The 19,395-nt window shown below is 44.2% G+C and overlaps 1 protein-coding gene across 1 annotated transcript in view; it reads left to right on the forward strand.

The window, feature by feature from the left end:
- The window catches only part of TM9SF3 (transmembrane 9 superfamily member 3), a 145,733-nt gene that overhangs the window by 54,812 nt on the left and 71,526 nt on the right, over positions 1-19,395 (forward strand). Inside the window, exon 8 of the mRNA XM_030203479.1 lies at positions 6,492-6,586. Coding sequence (XP_030059339.1) covers positions 6,492-6,586 — 95 coding nt within the window. The remainder of the gene's footprint in view (positions 1-6,491; positions 6,587-19,395) is intronic.

Consider the following 19,395-nt stretch of genomic DNA (forward strand, 5'->3'; position numbering starts at 1 on the left):
TCTTATTGACTTCTTTGACTGGGTAACCAAAGAACTGGATGAAGGACGTGTGCTAGATGTAACCTACTTGGATTTCAGCAAAGCCTTTGATATGGTCCCCCACAGAAGACTCATGAATAAGCTGAAAGGGCTGAACTTAGGACCAAAAGTGGTGAACTGGATAGGAAACTGGTTGACCAGCAGGTGGCAGAGGGTGGTGGTATGGAATCCGCTCGGAGGAAAGGAACAGTGGAGTTCTTCAGGGATTGGTGCTGGGTCTTATTCTGTTTAATATATTTGTGAGAGATATTGCCGAAGGGTTGGAAGGAAAGGTTTGCCTTTTTGCGGATGACACAAAGAAAGTCAATAGAGTGGATACCCTAGAGGGAGTAGAAACAATAAGAAGGGATCTCCAAGTGTTAGAAGAATGGTCGAGGGTCTGGCAGTTAAAATGTAATCCAAAACTACAAATACTGGATTTTCAAAACTTCTGGTTTCTAAAAGTAGATAAATACATAAGTTGAAAATAAGCCTACAAGTCTAATAGCACTTCTACCTGAAAAATGTGTACAAAAATTTGTGAATTGTGCTCGGTGCATTACATGTGACCAAGGTTATTTTATAAGTAATATCACCTTGCAACCATCATAGCACAAGAGTCCAAGCCTACCAGCCAATACATATGTAAACTTGAAAAACAGTCCCAACACATATGTGGAGATTTTAGAAGCACGAGAGAGAAAAAGAATTTTTCTACTTATTTTGAAATGGTAAGCTGGCTCCTGCGAGGTGGTTTGTTATCCTCATATAGATCTTCTCTTCACCAACTTTCTCCAGTATAATTGAGGCAATGGTAACGAACTCTTGGTCCAGTATAACACTGTGAATTGTGTGATAATTCCAAATTGTGTCACATCTCAATATAACTACATAGTTAAAGTTTTTGTCCATCTGAATCTTTGTCCTCAACATGAGCCATGTTTTGCTAACATTAGTGTCTTCAGGAGGGTGATAGCTAAAAAGCAAAAACAAAAACAAGTTTCAAAAAAATACATGAAAACTGTAGCACTGCTATGCTATAAACTCAACAAATGTTAATCAACTTCTTACAACAAATTTCTTTAAACTTCTTACTTGGTTGACCAGCAGTGGAGCTTCTCTCCATTCAGGAATCCAATTGCAGAAAAACTCTGACGCATGCACCCTAAAAAATTTATATGCTACATATGCGGGAAAATCAAAGCAGTCGCGTCCATTCGATCTCATTAGGACCACTGGGGGTCACTGTATTCCATCGGAAGATAAACTGCTGCACCTTTTTCAAAAGGATAGAAGAAATGTCTTTCACATGTGTCAGCACCACTTCTGTTAATACAACATACTTCAGATCATGTTCTTCATGACTCTTAACGCTCCCAGTGCTCAACCATGGGAGCCTCCTTATGGACCCTCAAGTAAGCTACATGCTCACGATTCTTTGTTTTATCTTCCTTTTAGTATGGCCAATATACCACATCTGGCACGGGCATACAATGCCATAGACTACTTGTGTGGAATTACAGTCTGTATAATTTCTTAATTTAAAGGCATGGCCAGTTTTAGGATTTTTCACAACCGTGGTTTCCCTCACAAACTTACAATAGACACAGTGAAAACATGGTCGATGTCCAGCCAAGTTTTCATGATTGACACCAGAAACTATCTCTCTTGATCTGGTGAAAATTTCATCCAGATTTCATCCTCTAGTGTGAGCAAACCGGGTAATCTGATGAAAACCATGAATAGAAAGCAGAGGCCAGTATTTTATAATGATACTTATGAAGCCTGCTTGACGTGAATAGGGTATGGTGCATGTAATTCTATCCCTGTCATCCCTGCTGACTGTTGAGGACTGAAAAAAACATTGACGATGGACATTATTGGCACGTTTGAAAGCTTTCTTAATAGTTTTCACAGGATATCCTCTCATCTTAAAACAACCATATAGGTCCCTTGCATGATGTGTAAAGCTCTGTTCCGATTTGTTTTAAATTTACTACTTTATAGCTTCAATGCGTGCCCCCTAGTCCTAGTATTTTTGGAAAGAGTAAACAATTCACGTCTGAGGGCGGGCAGGTGGGGACTGAGAGCTGCCTGGAGCTGGGGCCTGGTGGCGGTATGAGCTTACTGGGTTGCGCCGGCCCTGCGTTTGGGGGTCGCCTCCCCTAAAGTACGCCCATGGTGCATATATGTATGGTTGAGACACATTAATTCGAGTAAGGTTCAGTCCTTTTTTTAACTCTTAAATATTTCAGTGATGCTGTTTTTGAAAGGTACGTAGATGGTATCATCTGCGTATATGTATGGTTGAGGTATATGTACGGTTGAGACGCATTGATTCGAGTAAGGTCCAGTCCTTTTTTTACTCTGTTAAATATTTCAGTCATGCTGTTTTTGAAAGGTATGTAGATGGTAACATCATCTGCGTATATGTATGGTTGAGACACATTAATTTGAGTTTTTTGCCAAGTGGTGCCTTGAATATTATTGGTGATTAGTGGGGAGCCCTGTGGTACCCCGCATTCTGAGATCCAGGAGGCTGATGTCTGGTTAGACATCTTTACGATGTAGGATCTGGACTTTGCCACTGTACCGCTGATTCCCATGTTGTCGAGCAGGACCATTAGTGTTGTGTGATCTACTAGGTCGAATGCACTTGACATATCAAATTGTAATAGTAGTATCTTGTGACCTTGGCTTATTAAACTTCTGAACTTTATCATCAGGGTGGTTTTGACCGACTTGGTGCTATGTTGTGATCTAAAACCTGATTTGGAGTTGTGAAACAGTGAGAATTGTGTCAAGTATTCCATTAGTTGTTGTGCTGCACGATTCTCCATTGTTTTGGTCCGTAGTGGAATTGAGGCCACTGGTCTGTACTTTGTAATGTCGTTGATTTTGCTATTTGTATTTTTGGAGTAGGGGTTAGTACGATGCCACCTTTGTCTTTTGGGAATTGTCCTATTGAGAACATGTATGCGATGTGTTTGGTGAGGCCTTCGATGAACAATTCCGGTGGGTCGTTCATCAAATAATTGGGGCAGTTGTCTAGCAAGGCAGTATGTATGTGCGTATTTTGTCAGTGTTGACTTTACTATGTTTAGCTTGGGCTTTTCGAAGGAGGACCATGTTCTGTCTACCAGGGTGTGAGTGTCATTTGTTTCATATTCCTGTAAGAAGTCAGTGATGGATATTTGTGCTTTCTGAGTGTTTAATCTTGTGTTCGCTGTTTTGTGTTTAAAATGTTGTGCAAGCTCATCTACAGTTGGTGGTGTTTCATTTGATGCCAGTACCTCTTGAGTTTTCGTTAGTTTGTTCATGAGTTCAAATATTTTTTCGTGTTTATCTGTTCCGGGTTTGCATATGTGCTATAATATTCTGCTTTGGGTTTCTTTATGTTGTTTGCATATATTCTTATGGCTTTTCTCCATGTTGTTTTGTTTGTCTTTATGTTGTTTGTATATGTTCTTATGGCTTTTCTCCGTGTTGTTTTGTTTGTGTCTGTTTTATTTTTGGCCCATGTTCTTTCAAGTTTCCTGCACAGTTTTTTCATGTGTAGTAGCTTATCATTAAACCAGGAATATGGTTGTTTTTTTTATTCTTGTTTTCGTTATGAGTGATGCTGCCTTGTTTATAGTTTTTGCTTGCTTCATCCGATTTTGTCATAAATTGTTCGTCCATGGGTGAGATTTCTGTGTTTATCTCTATTGTCCAGAAGATATTGTCCACTTTCCCTCTGGTTGTGTATGCATGTGATGTTGGTTCTCTGTTCTTACCATTTTTTTTCCATTGTAGTATAAAGGTAAGCTTGCTGTGGTCTGACCATAATACTTCTTCCCATTTGTGGTTTTCTAATATGTGGTGGTGGTTCACTGAGAATTTATATGCCAGTATATCTAAAAGATGACCTTTCATCTGTGATGAGGTGCCTTATGCTGCTTTGAAGTTCCATTGGTTTAGGAAGTTGATAAGGATTCTGGTGTTGGTGTCATTTTGTTTTTTTTAGGTGTAGATTGGTGTTTCTTAGTAGTATGACATTTGGTTGGTTGGTGCAAAGACCATGAAATTGTCTTGAGTGTTCGACCAGTTTCCTAGGGGGTGATAGAATAGTATGATGTATAGTATCAATGACTTTGCATGCCAAGATTTCAAATGTTGAGGCTGTATATTTATCTGTAGTTTCTACTGTGAAGGAGGATTTGTATAGTAGTGTGACTCCACCTCCCTTCTTGCTTGTTCTGCTGATGTGTGTTGTTTTATATCCCGGTGAACATAGGTCAAGCAGTGCTGGGTCATCTTCGAAACGCAGCCATGTTTTTGTTATGAGTAGTATTTCTAGTTTTTCTGATTCTAAACAGTTTCTGAGTAGTGCTGATTTATTAACTGCTGCTCTCGCATTTATATATCCTATGGTTATCTGGGTGTATGTATCATCTTTGGTGTTATTGTATTTAACAGTTTGTAATTGTCTGTGTGGTCTGTTCATTTTGGGATTGTGGTCTTGTTGATTGTTATTGAGGCCTGGTTTTATGATGTTGGTTGGGTCTCAGTTTTGTTTTGTGGGTTATGATTTGGCTCTTGAGTTGATGATGTGAGCGTTGTCTGATTGTGATTTTTACCGGCATTGTGTTCCATTCTCTGGGTGAAGCAGCAGGTATTCCCGTTACCTATATTATTAGTATGTAGTAAACAACCCATGTTCTTAGGTTAACCATTCTGCTTAGGGAATCTGTGTGTATTCTCTGTTATTTTTTTCTCCCTTTCAGGGTGGTTTTCTTTTGCTATGATTTTTTTTTTTTTTTTTTGCAAGTGTGTATTTATGTGGGTGTGTATGAGATTGTGATTCTGAGGTGTTTGTGTGTATTTTTTGGTTAGGTGGTCTTCATTCATCTACCTGGTTTGCTGTTAGTATTCTTGGCATCTCCGAGATTCCGCTCCATAATGAGGAGATACCTCCAGTGTCTGTTCTGTGTGGGGAGGGCAGTGCAGTACTCTGTGTTCCTCGTAGTCGATCTCGGGGGGGGATAGGAGCTCGGGCTTCAGTATATTTGATGCTTGATCCTTGGGTGGTGCGTGGGGAGACACTCTGTCTCCAGGTCAGGTTAGTTTGCCCATTCAAATATAGTGATGAATTTCACGCCTATATCAGGGTATGTGACCTCAATCTCTCAAATTCACTGCAAATATTCTCCTTTCTTCCACTATGGTGGTCTATTTATATGGAAGATGGCTTTTGCCTGGGTTATGTTCAGCAGGGCTCCTGTAAATTCCATTTTAAATAGGTTATAGTGGGAGGTGGGGTAATCTGTTACAAATCTTTAATCTCTAATGCCTGGATGGTTGCCTTCACTGATTATTTCACCTTTCTGAGATGTGCTTTTGAGTAGCCAACTGTCCAGGTAGAAAAGAACATAATCACCTGTCAGCTGCGCTTCGGTGGCTCTGGGAGTAGAGTTGTTCATTTCTGAAGTATTGGAGATTTGTTGCCAGCTGGTCCCTGTTACTTAAGTCTCCCCTGAACCATGTCCACTGCAGTCAACGTTAGAGGCTCTGCCGACGGACCTCCGGTGGTCCAGTCCAGTTCTCGCTGCAGGGCTGTGGGCTCGTTGGCTGCCTGCGATTGCCTTGCGGATTGTCCTGTGGGCTTGTTATTTGCTCCTGCCACAGCCACTGTTTCCCCCACCGGAGCACCAGACAATCTGGACTGGACCTCATCTCCACAGCAGCGCTTGATACACTCCACTGTTTCCACTCAACACATGGGTCCGGGCCTCTCCGCTCCAAGAGTCCATTGCCAAATGGCTGTCCCGCAGTGAACAAGCCCCTTGCACTGGGCGTCCACTGTCCGCCAGTCCCATGTGATCGTCGGCTCAGATCCAGCACCGGGATCCGGGTGAGTTGTTGGCTGTCGGAATAGTCCCAGGGTCAGAGGATGTCCACAGCGCTTAGCTGCACCCTTTCGCTGGTGCCAGTCCGTTTCACGTTGCTGATTAGATTTGATGGGCTCACAGGTGAATAGAGGCCTCTGCTTCTGATCCTTTTCCGCCAGGTTGGAGCACCCTGGAGCTTGGTGAGCTGGCTCAGAGTGTCTCAGATGCTCTGGTTCTGCTCTGTCAGGAGCCCAGAGCCCGGTCTCCTGATAATGGGTTGGATCACGTGGCGGCAAGACCCAAGGTTGGGTCCGAGGAGCACGACGGGCGCCAACCTCCTAGTCTGCTGCCATGTTATTACTAATGAAAGAAGGGTCAAGTAATGGAAGTAATGTGGTTTGTGCAATTATTAAAAATCCTGTAGGGCTTAAAGATGTTTGAATCTCTCTGTTTTCTCAAATGAAAAAAAAAAATTCCTTACTAGGTCATTAATCTGATGTTCATAAGTAAGTCTAGAATCCACTATCTGTCTTGCTGTTTTTCTTTTATCTAATTTTATTTTTTACATGGTGTTATATTATTCCTTTTCTGCTTTTGTTTCAGGAGAGGATCAATGCTCAGCACTGCTATCTTTGTCTATGCTGCTACATCACCTGTGAATGGATATTTTGGAGGAAGTCTTTATGCAAGACAAGGAGGTAACTTGATGCCTGAAAATGGTTTCTTTTGCTTTGTGACATGTAAATAAGGCAAATCTGCTATATATCCATTGTTTTAAAGATTTTCATTTATGAAGTAGTATTGCTGGTCTTAGACCATTTTCTCAAAATTGCTGCATCTAATAAAGTTATGTGCTCTGAAGAATACAGGTTGTAATTGCCATGAAGTAGGGACTGTTTATTATGTGAATCTAGTAGAACTATAGGAATTACTGGTGTAGCAGTAGAAAACCTATCTCTTTTTTTTTTTTCATGACTCGAGGTATTACTACTTTCTTGTTAGGGGTGGCTGTCTATCCTGTTTTGATAACCTTACTGATTCACCTGGCTACTTGAGGAGTTAAGGTTCAAGGTTTATTATATTTTATAGACTACCTTTAGTGTTATAAGCAGCAATGTGGTTGACAAATAAGTACAAATATTAATATAAATAAAAGTCTAGCCTGTTTTGATAACCTTACTGATTCACCTGGCTACTTGAGGAGTTAAGGTTCAAGGTTTATTATATTTTATAGACTACCTTTAGTGTTATAAGCAGCAATGTGGTTGACAAATAAGTACAAATATTAATATAAATAAAAGTATAAGTATTAATATAAATAGCCCCTGGGGGGAGGGGGGAACAAAAACATAAAATCAATAAAGGGGGGAACAAAAACATAAAATCAATAAAGGGTTCTTATATAAATCACGCTCACCTACATTCCCAGATACACAAAGTAAGATTAAGACACGTAATGAACTAAAAAGCAATACAACCCTCATCAACCAGAAACTAAGTAAAATGGGGTAATGGATAACAGATTTGATATACTGCCTTTAAAACTAACATAACATAACACAGTCTTGTATGCCACTATAACCTTACAATTCTAAGCAGTTAACAAAAAGAGAGACAAGGATACAGCATTTGTCTTGCGCTGGTCTCTCTGCATTGCCTACCCTGCTCTTAGTCGCACCGTGCACACTCGTTTTAGTGAAACTAAGCATGTGCTACACTTCGTTAGTGAAGTATCAGAAGCAAATGTGTTCCCTCTTATCCTTAGATCCAAGGTCACTACGCCCTAAATAATAGATAGAACTAACTCCACAACCAAGTATTATAAAAACAGAGTGCACATTTATTTACAATAGTAGCAAAGATAATGTGCAATAAGTCAAGAATAAAGACACAGGAAGTCTTTATCATAGAAACAGCTCAGAGTAAATGCACCTAAATCCCTAAGCTAGACTCCTAAGTAAAAGAGTCACACTGAGCTCACAGCACTTATACAAAAGTACATGACACACATACAATCTGATGCAGATTTCTAGCTGGTGGCACCGTGTTCCTCAGATGTTCAATCAGCTTCAGTGCAATGTCCTGTTTGGATGGAATGTCAACATAGCACCCCGTTGCCTCCGATAAGAGCCCCCCCCTTTTTTTTTTTTTACAGAAATCAGGCTGCAGCAGTTCTAATGAGGTATATTCTGTCCTTGGGGGTGATGCACACATAACTTTGTTTACCCCAAATATTGTGTCTTCACTTATTATCTCACTGGCACCACATTGAGGGAATCACCTTGACAAGAAGCCGGGGTTTCATAAACAATGTACAATTTGCCACCCAACAGCGTCTCTCCAGCTGCAAGGGTAATTCCAAGAGTCCTTGGCTGGTTCTGGCCGTCATTTTGATGCTGAAAACAACCTTGTTATTCTAGCACATCGGGGCCCTTGTCAGCACTCTTCATCTGTGTGCAAGGTGGCAGCTTTAGCAAATAATAGACTTCGCATTGAATGATGGAATAAACTTGAGTTTGCATTTTTGAAGTCAGGTTATTAATGCTGGATGTTCTATGCATTATAATCCCATATATCTTTGTTGTATAGGAACATATATAGTGCTTGTTTTGCTCCTACAGTATAGTTTTACAGTCTGTGTAAAATGCTGGCTTCACCGGTCTGAGCAGATGGAGGTAGAGAAAAAATGATCTTTTTCAGTGAACTCACCAGTAATCCTCTTGGTGCTTAGTGGAGAACTCCAGTATTTTCTTTATCTCTAGCAGATGGTAGATTGTTCTGACTGGTGTCCTGTTCTCTAGCCTAGCTTCCCGCTGTCTGCTGGCTGTGGGAACACAGTGAGGTTGAACCTAACAGCTACTCCCAGGTGACCCAGTCCTTGGGCTGTACCTGGTTGAGTGAGGAGTTTGGCTCTGCTGCCCCAGTCATACTTTTTAGTGTCCATTGGGTGAGGTACTGGCTCACACCTGCGAGGCCCGTGAGAGGGGTGCGAATCCGCTTCCCCCACTCCTCCTAGCCCGTTCATCCTATTGGGTGTTTTCCCTTGGGCACCCCCTGCAGCTCCCAGGCAAAAGAAAAAAACTGGCCTGTCTGGTTTAGCTTTGTTCCCTTAGTTGGGGAATAAAGCTAATGAGATTTAAAAAAAAACAAAAAAACCCACGTCCACAGTGAGCAGGGATCAGCAGAAACGCCGGAGTTTCAGGCCGAAGTAGACTTGAGCACTCAGACAGGTCTGCCTGTACTGGCCATGTGGTTGGGCAGACCCAGCAGCTTAGTACATTTGCCAACTCTGTCTGCTGCTCCTGCAATGGACTGTTTTTTGACTTTGGAAATGGTTCTGGGCTGGGGATTGGAGGGGAGCGGCATAGCTGCGTCTCAGCTTCCCTGCTTGGAGGCATCGTTACCCGTGGCCATTTTGTCTTCTGATTCTTTCTTTCCTGTTGCAGCTGCTGTGCAAAAGCTCACAGCCCCCATTGGGGCTCCAAGGGATGGACGTTACTTTCTGTCCTACTTTCCCTGGGTGTACCTGCATTTAGAGGCATCTCCAGGTCATTTTTGGCTCCAGAGCATAACTCAGATGGTTAAGCAAGCCTTTTGCAAGTGGAAACTGATCCCTTGGCCCACAATGGTGGGGCCTTGAGGGTCCTAGCTGGGACCTTGGTCCGGGAGCCAAATGTTGCAGAGAGGCCCTGGGTGACTCCAGGTGGACTTTGAAGGATCTGGAGGTTCTTTCTGATCCTCAGTTCCCTTTGGATTTGGAACGGGAGTTTCCTCAGAGAGAAGATGAAGAAGAGCGGTCCCATGTAATCTGGCTCTTTCACTGGGGGGGGGGGGCTCTCACATCTTATTGACGCCCTTGAGCTTTTCACCTTCTGCTGACCCCTTGGAGGGGGGACAGGGCTTGTTGGGGCCCCCGAAGCATTTTCCCCTTCTTAAAGCCCTTGAGGCTGGCAGAATGTGAGTCCCCAGATGGTGCTATCTGCAGAGCCAGGGCCATGGACAATTTATATACATTTGCCCCTAGGAGGTGGGTAGGTACTAGGTTTACCACACACTGCTCTCGTTGGTCACTAAGAAAACTGCTGTTCCTGTGCAAGGGGGCTCTGCCCTCTGGGAGCTCCACAACAAGCGGGTGGAGCAGCAGTTCAAGCTGGCCTTTTCCTTTGTCTCCTCTGGGGTCCAGGCTTCCATGTGGAGGGGGTGGGGGGTTAAATGGCATGTGCTATGCTGCATTGGCGGCAGCAGCTGTCAGAGACCCCGAGGGTGTCTTGCCTGGAGTCTGGGGCAGCCTTTCTGGTGGATGCTGTTTCTAAGAGGCTTCTCGATTAGCTGCCTTTTTGGGGGTGCTTGCTTTTTGGAGAGGACCTGGAAAAGTTAGTGAAGGACGTAGGGGAGGCTTCCATCTCTGGCTTCCAGAGACTCTGAGGGTGTCTTGCCTGGAGTCTGGGGCAGCCTTTCTGGTGGATATCTGTTTAAGATTTGGTGCATCTTTCCTCCCAGTTGGTGACTGCCTCTGTGGGCGGTCGCCGCTGCCTGTGGTTGCACAGTTGGGTTATGGATGCTGTTTCTAAGAGGCTCCTCAGTTAGCTGCCCGTTGGGGGTGCTTGCTTTTTGGAGAGGACCTGGAAAAGGTAGGGGAGGCTGTCATCTCTGGCTTCCTGAGCTGATACAGAAAGAAAGGTTCCCAGCGGGATGGTTGCTATCAGTCAACTCGGTGCTTGCCATCCCAGGCTTTGGGCGCTGGTAAACCGTTTAAGCAGGCTCCCTTTCGTTGCCTCAAAAGATCAATTGACTTGGGGTCTTCCAGCTGGGCCAGAACTTACAGACATGTACAGTAAGGATGATCTGGGTCACTCGGTGGTTCTTGTTGGGGACAGATTGTTCATCTTCCCCAACAAGAACCATCATGAGTGGACGTGCATCACCTCAGATTAATGAACTCTGGACCTGGTCCTTAGATTTGACCTGTCCAGTTCCCAGCGCCTTTTTAGTATCTTCCTGTGGTTCAGAGTTAAAGCACTGGGCTGCTGCTCGCAGGACTTGGAGGAGCGGTTACCTCTGACAGAGGCCCCACTCCGCAGTTTGCAGTGGTGGCTTCACACTCCAAATCTCGAGAAGGGCATTCCTCTAGAGTGGATAGTTCTCTCCCTGGATGCCAGTCTGGTGGGGTGGGGGGCTTATTGCCTTGGACAGGTAGCTCAGGGCCATTGGTTGGTAGAGGCAGCCCATTGGTCCATCAATTGGTTAGAGATGAGGGCAATTCGGTTGGCCCTGGAGTCATTCCAGTCACTACTCGTCAGAAGGGCAGTGAGGGTTCTTTCTGACAATGCAACAGCGGTAGCTTTTGTCAGTCGGCAGGGGGGAACGAGGAGGTGGTGGTGTTAATGCGCTGGGCGGTGTCCCATCTCTTAGATCTCTCGGCAGGACAATGTGAACGCGGATTTTCTGAGCAGGCACACTCTAGATCCCGGAGAGTGGTCCCTTCATCGATTGGTCTTCAGTCGCATAGCGTCGAGATGGGGGCTACTGGTGAGGGATCTCATGGCGTCGTCCGACAATGTTCAGGTGCCTTGCTACTTCAGTCGCTGGAGGGATCCTCGATTTGAGAGGATCGGTGTTGGTTCTTTCGTGGCTGCCTCAGGTTCTGCTGTACATTTCCCTCGTGGCCATTGATAGGGACAGGTAGTTCAGCGTATCGAGCGTCATTCGGGTCCATTGATTCTGGTGGCTCCAAATTGGCCACAGCATCCGTGGTTTGGAGGTCTGGTGTGTCTGACGGAGCATGATCCTCTTCCTGTGGGGGAGACGGTCCTCTTGTGTCAAGGTCCAATAGTCATGCCAGACCCCTCTCCGTTCTTGCTTACGGCTTGGCTCTTGAGGAGTTGGCTGAGGAAGAAGGGCTTTTCCTCCAGGGTTATAGATGCTATGCTCCGGGCGCGGAAACGGTCCACCTCGTTGGCTTATGTGTGCATCTGGTGCATTTTTCAGAGTTATTGTCAAGATCGTTCTTGTTTGCCTCGTCATGTATCTCTTTCGGAGATTTTAAAGTTTTTGCAGATGGTTTGGACAGGGGTCTGGCCTTGTCCTCTTTGAAGGTGCAGATTGCAGTCTTGGCCTGTTTCCGGGGGAAGGTGCAGAGTAGGTCCTTGGCTTCTTCTCCAGATGTTGTACGGTTTTTGTGTGTGTATGTGGGGGGGGGGGGGGGGGGGGAGGGATTGCTTCGACCCCTGCGACGTCCATTGATCCTTCAGTGGGATTCTAGAGGTCTTGATGGATGCTCCCTTTGAACCCTTGGACTCTAGTACCTACAAGGATCTCACCTGAAGATGGTCTTTTTGCTAGCTATTTCCTCTGCCTGTAGGATTTCGGAGTTTCAGGCTCTGTTATGTAGGGCTCTATTTTTGTTGTTTCCTAAGGAAAAGTTCTTGCTGCATTCAGTGCCTTCCTTTTTGCCCAAGGTGGTGTCTACATTTCATGTGAATCAGGTAATTTCGTTGCCGGTGCTGGGAGACAAGGCGGGGGATTCTTCCCAAAGGCGTCTGGCAAAGCTGGATGTTCAGCGAGTCTTGAGGTTTTATCTAAGAAGAACGCAGGATTTTCGTACCTTGGACAGACTGTGCTGTATGGAGGGCCTAAGAAGGGAGCGCCACTTGAAAAGCAACTATAGTGAGCTACTACTACTACTATTTAGCATTTCTATAGCGCTACAAGGCGTACGCAGCGCTGCACAAACATAGAAGAAAGACATTCCCTGCTCAAAGAGCTTACAATCTAATAGACAAAAAAAATAAAGTAATCAAATCAATTAATGTGTACAGGAAGGAGGAGAGGAGGGTAGGTGGAGGCGAGTGGTTACGAGTCAAAAGCAATGTTAAAGAGGTGGGCTTTCAGTCTAGATTTAAAGGTGGCCAAGGATGGGGCAAGACCTAGGGGCTGAGGAAGTTTATTCCAGGCGTAGGGTGCAGCGAGACAGAAGGCGCGAAGTCTGGAGTTGGCAGTAGTGGAGAAGGGAACAGATAAGAAGGATTTAACCATGGAGCGGAGTGCACAGGAAGGTGTGTAGGGAAGGACGAGTGTGGAGAGATACTGGGGAGCAGCAGAGTGAGTACATTTATAGGTTAGTAGAAGAAGTTTGAACAGGATGCAAAAACGGATAGGGAGCCAGTGAAGCGACTTGAGGAGAGGGGTAGTATGAGTAAAGCGACCCTGGCGGAAGACGAGAAGGGCAGCAAAGTTTTGAACCGATTGGAGAGGGGAGAGGTGACTAAGTGGGAGGCCAGCAAGAAGCAGATTGCAGTAGTCTAAACGAGAGGTGACAAGCGTGTGGATGAGGGTTTTGGTAGAGTGCTCGGAAAGAAAGGGGCGGATTTTACGGATGTTGTAAAGAAAGAAACGACAGGTCTTGGCGATCTGCTGGATATGATCAGAGAAGGAGAGTGAAGAGTCAAAGATGACCCCAAGGTTTCGAGCTGAGGAGACAGGGAGAATGAGAGAGCCATCAACAGAAATAGAAAACAGGGGGAGTGGGGAGGTGGGTTTGGGGGGAAAAATGAGAAGCTCGGTTTTGGTCATGTTTAATTTCAGGTGGCGTTGAGACATCCAGACAGCAATGTCAGACAAGTACGCTGAAACTTTGGTTTGGATGCAAGGTGAGATATCGGGGTAGAAAGGTAGATTTGGGAGTCATCAGCATAGAGATGGTAGGAAAAGCCATGGGATGAGATTAATGAGCTGGCTAAAAGAGGTGATTGCTTTGGCTTACTTGGTTAAGTGTCGCAGTGTATCATTCCACTAGAGGAGTAATGTCTTTCTGGGCGGAAAGTAGATTTATTCCTCCTTTGGACATTTGCAGAGTGGCAGTTTGGTCCTTTTTGCATTCCTTCGTGAAGCATTATAGAGTGGATGTGCAGGTGAAAGAGGATGTTGGGTTTGGAGCAGCAGCTTTGACCTCTGGGTTTCAAAGGGTCCTGCCCTTAATCTTGTACTACTTTGGTACTGCCCAAGCTTCTTGACCGGTCTGGAGGGTTGCTGAGGAAGGTGAAATTAGGCCTTACCTGCTAATTTTCTTTCCTCTAGACCCTCCAGACTGGTCAAGAACCCACACTGTATTTTCAGTATTGTATTTTTTTCTGTTTGAACCAGTATTGCTGTGACTGCTGCAAGGTTTATCTCTGTACCTCTCTGTGTCAGTGGGTTCCAGGAATTCTTCCTGGTGCTTGCTGACGGCAGATTGAGGCACTGGTTGTGCTCGATATGCAGAAGCTGATCCCTGTTTGGGAAGGAGTTCCAGGTACAGGGTTCTGAGAGGTGTTTTTGTTGAGTTTTTTTCTCTGCTTGGTTATCGGTATACTGACTGGTTGGGGTTCTGCACAGGTTATATGTACAGTATTTAAAGTTAAGTGTTCTCAGTCTCCCTTTGCTGATAGGCGTGCATAACCCCAAGCGTCTTGACCAGTCTGGAGGGTCTAGAGGACAGAAAATTAGCAGGTAAGGCATAATTTTACCTTTGTGAGTACAAATGATGCTAAGGCGGTCATTCCTATAGTATCTTATACATGTGGAAACGATTACAGTGGCTAATTTTAGAATTTTACTACAATCTGCAGTCGCCAAGAATAGCCATCTTATTAATATTAAAATTTAAGATCACAAGGAAAAAATGATGAAAAGTAGAAAGAGAATGATAGAATCTCAAGATAAGCCATCTGATTCCTACTGTCATGTATGTGTGCATAAACCTAAAATGAATGTATATGTATTGCTTGCTAATGAACTTGAGAACAAGGAATGAACAGAAAAAATGGTGAACAAAATGGAAGTATGTTCTATTATAAAAAAGTGAATAAAGATACATATGAACTGAAAATGATATATAGTGTAGTAAATAGTGAAAATATACAAATTGGAATGGAAATAATGAGTGGAGTGGAACCGGTAGACGTGAATTGCTTGTTTACTCTTTCCAAAAATACTAGGACTAGGGGGCACGCAATGAAGCTACAAAGTAGTAAATTTAAAATGAATTGGAGAAAATATTTCTTCACTCAACGTATAATTAAACTCTGGAATTCATTGCCAGGGAATATAGTAAAAGCAGTTAGCTTAGCAGGGTTTTAAAAATATTTGGATGACTTCTAGAGGATGACACCGGGACGAGGACAGAACCCACAGGCACGGGGACAAGCTTTGACCTGTGCCATTTTCTACTTTGAAGCCTATTAATGAACTGGACTGTTATTTATGTTTAAGTGATGCAGACAATGATATTTTGATTTTTTTTTTTTTTTTGAAAAACAAATACAGAACAGGTATTTTATACTCCTGTACATTTTAACAGGGTGGATTAGGTTTCCTTGGGGGTAGTAGAGGAGTGTGGTAGCCGTGTTAGTCCACTCTTAAGGTTATCAATAGAAATCAAACAAAATAAAACATGGAAAAGAAAATAAGATGATACCTTTTTTATTGGACATAACTTAATACATTTCTTGATTAGCTTTCGAAGGTTGCCCTTCTTCGCCGATCTGACGAAGAAGGGCAACCTTCGAAAGCTAATCAAGAAATGTATTAAGTTATGTCCAATAAAAAAGGTATCATCTTATTTTCTTTTCCATGTTTTATTTTGTTTGATTTCTATTGATAACCTTGGGGGTAGTAGAAATTAGCTGCTGTTGGGTAGAGGGTGGTGGTGAGGAAGGTTATTATAGCTGCTCACTATTATTATTGATTTCTATTTGTAATTTATACACAACAGTTGCACAGCATATTGGTTCTTTTTATACTTTAATAAAAAGATTTAAATATAAAATCATAATTGTTCGAGGCTTCTGCAGATGAGGACAGATCCCATGAGGACGGGGCAGGGACGGGGACAGAACCTGTGGGGACGGAGATAGAACCTGCGGGGATGGGGTGGGGGCAAACTTTGTCCCTGTGTCGTTCTCTAATGGCTTCCTAAAGGAAAAGTCCATAGACCATTTTTAAAATGGACTTGAGGAAAATCCAGTTCTTATTTCTAGAATAAGCAGCATAAAATGTGTTGTACTGTTTTGGAATCTTGCCAGGTACTTGTGACTAGAGAATGACCCTTATGATTTTATGCATAAATCTTTTTATTCAAGTAGAAAGTGATACGGGCTCTGTCCCTGTGGGATCTGTCTCCGTCCCCACCCAGTCCCTGTGGGATCTGTCCCCATCCCCGCGGTTATCGCGGGTCCCTGTTCCCTAGTCATTCTCTCCCGTGTCATTAACTGTAATCTCACAATATTCTAAAATGATTTTATGAATCTTTACTTTGGTATACCCAAACTCAAGTAGCCAAACCTGTGAATGTAAAATTTGAGAACTAAGAAATATATTGGAAAATTGAGTAATGAAACCTTATATATCCGAGCTATGTAAGTTACAGGTGAGGGGGGAAATGGTGTGTGGAAATGGGATGAGGGTGGGAGTGGGTAGTGAGATGGGGGTGGTGAAGTGTAAGGGTTGGGAGGGGAGGGGTAGAAGGGTTAGGGATGGAATAGAGGTTGGAAAAGGGGAAACAACGGTAAGGGGAAGAACGAAAAAAAGAAGAAAAGGGGAGGAAAAGGAGATAGTGTGTAAAAGTAAGGGAGTAGAAGGAGGGAGGGAAAAGGGAGAAAGAAGGAGCAGAGGGGGAAAAGAGACCGAAAATCGAGTGGGGTGGATGTGATATGAGGGGGAGGGGAAAAGGGGTGTGTATGTAGCGGGAAGTGTAGTGGGAGGGTAGGTGAATGGTGAGGGATTAGGAAATAGGAAAAGGGTGGATGGGTGGGTAGGAGAGGTAAGGGAATGAAAAGAAGGAAGAAAGAAAAAGGGTACAAAGAGGAGAAAAGGAGTACTGCAAACCAGAGCGGAAAATGTGAAAAAGTACCTTAGAAATGGTCTAAGATCCAGTTCTTAGTTTAGGCCAAATGGTAGACAGTGTTGAATTCAAAAATAAATCTCTGTTCCACAGCGTCCCACAGATCAATTAGTATTATTATTTATTATTATTAGCATTTGTATAGCGCTACCAGACGCATGCAGCGCTGAACACCTGACACAGAGAGACAGTCCCTGCTCAATAGAGCTTACAATCTAAAAATACAGGCAGACAAGACAATTAAGGGCGCGGGAAGTACTGGGTGAGAAGGAACAAGGGGAGGGCAATTGAGTAGTGGCTAGGAGCCAAAAGCAGTGGTGAAAAGGTTGGTTTTCAGTATAGATTTGAAAACAGGTAGAGATGGAGCTTGACGTACAGGCTCAGGAAGTCTATTCCAGGCATAAGATGTCACGAGGCAAAAGGAACGAAGTCTGGAGTTAGCAGTGGAGAAGAGAGATTTGTCCAGTGAGCGGAGTTCACGGGGCGGAATGTCGGGAGAGATGAGAGTGGAGAGGTAATGGGGGGCTGCAGAATGGATGCATTTAAAGGTCAGTAAGAGAAGTTTGAACTGTATGCGGAAGCGGACAGGGAGCCAGTGAAGTGACTTGATCAATCAGAGACTTGTGGGTTATGTCCCTCTACCAGCAGGTGGAGATGGAGAGAACTTAAGAGATTTACTATATGTGGTCATGTGCAGTCACCTTAACTTCAGTATTCTATCTAGCAGGTGGATGTAATATCTTTGCAGCTCTGGATTGATTGGCTCCTGGCCTGGTCGCCAGGGTCTAGTCGAGCTTCTGGTGTCTGAGGTGTCCCGGTGCTGGGACTTGAGTGCACACCTGGTGGTGCCAGGTTCCTCCCTTGCTCCCCCATCAACCCCTCTGCCTGACTGGGGTTTGTGGTTCTCACTCTCCTGCTCGGGGCGTCCTCTCCTGCCTTAAAAAAAAAAAAAATGCTGTTTGAGCACTGTTAAAAAAAAAAAAAAAAAAAAAAAAATCTCGGTCTGGTTTGTCCAGCGCGATGAGCTCATGCCAGTTTGCAGTACCAGTTGAGGGGGGTGTGAGGAGGACCGACTTGGCATACGACAGCGATTCCCGAGGGGGTGAGTAGTCATTACCCTATTTGCGCCGGTGGGGCAGAGCAAAAGCGGTTACCAGTGTGGGAGCCACTGGGCTGCTGCAGTTTCCCATGCTTGAGATCCAGTGTACAGCCCAACTCCATGGAGCAGTATACTCCTTCCTGCCTCATTTTAGTGGGCGCAGGGCAGTTGTTTTCTTGGGTGTACATGCGCGCTTGAGGGCGCCATCTTTCTTGCTGCGCCACATGGCAATGCTGAAGTGCTGATGCTCCCCTGGGTCCTGATTTGCTTGCAATTCAGACAGTTATGTGTAGGCTTTTCAGAAATGTGACTGGGGAACTGGGGTGGATCACTCCCAGTTTCTTCATATTTGATATTTAAGAGCTTCTGAGAAAGGAGGCCTGAGGCGGTTTGCGGACTCCTGTGGGAGTCCTTGAGTCTCCCGCAGCTTTCCAGGGGCGAGGTCGGAGACCCATTAGACCCTTGCAGTTGTTCTGTGGCAGCGTTAGCCTTAAGCTGCAGCTTGGAAAGTACTGACTATCTGAAAGTCTTCTGGTAGAGATGCCTGTGCTTTACTCGGTGATTTACACTAAGAATATTTTTGGACCCTCCTTGAGGAGATTCAGGGTGTGTGTACATCATTAATGGAGGGGAGAAAGGGATCAGGATTAGGGATCGTACTCTAGGTTTTTCACTCTTTCCCTCTTCCCCTTTCTCAGAGCATGGCAGTACAGTTTGTTTAGTTAGTCAGGCTTAGGGCCAGGGTTGCCAGATTGAAAAAAAATTTTCCACACAAAACCCCGCCCCCACCGTCATCACCCCGCCCCCACCGTCAGCTCCACCCTGTCGTCACCAATCCCTCCCACAACGTCACTAACCCTGCCCATCGCAACCCGCAACGGTCAAAAATTTCCCGCAGCGGGTTGCGGAAAGCCGCCCAATTGGGCGGTTAAACTGCAACCTTGGCAACACTGCTTAGGGCTGTTGACTCTGTTCCTGTGAGAAATGTTACATTTTGAGGCCAGTGCAGGCCTCTCAAGATTCTCTCGGTTTCCATGGTAATCCTCTTGGTCTGGCAGTACTGAAGAATAGTTGTGTAATGTAATATTTTTCTTCAGATTAACTATATCATAGAAACATAATGGACCACTCATCCGTTAGTGTTTCCGAGGAGGATTCATCTTCATCAAATGGTGAGGGATCTTGCAAAAGACACTGGAGGTGTTCCTTGGTAAAACGCAAGATGATGTCTCAAGATGTCTCTATGTTCTTATTTGTGTGTTTATGTTTTTAGTTGGTGAATTGTGTGCATTTCTTTTTTAAAGATATTTTGGACTCCTGATGCAGGCCATAAGGCAGAAACATGACCCGTGTCAAGTTCTCCGTCATTTTAATAAAAAATTATTTTAAACATTCAATTGTACACTTCATTTCTTTCCTTCCTCCTTTTTTGTTGCTATCTAGATTCCAGGCCATTCAAAATGTTAAAAACTACACACGCATTTGAATAGACAAACAATGCAGTTGAATGAGCACCATATATTGATTTT

This window comes from Microcaecilia unicolor, chromosome 5, assembly GCF_901765095.1.
Source record: "Microcaecilia unicolor chromosome 5, aMicUni1.1, whole genome shotgun sequence".
Classification (NCBI taxonomy): Eukaryota; Metazoa; Chordata; class Amphibia; order Gymnophiona; family Siphonopidae; genus Microcaecilia; species Microcaecilia unicolor.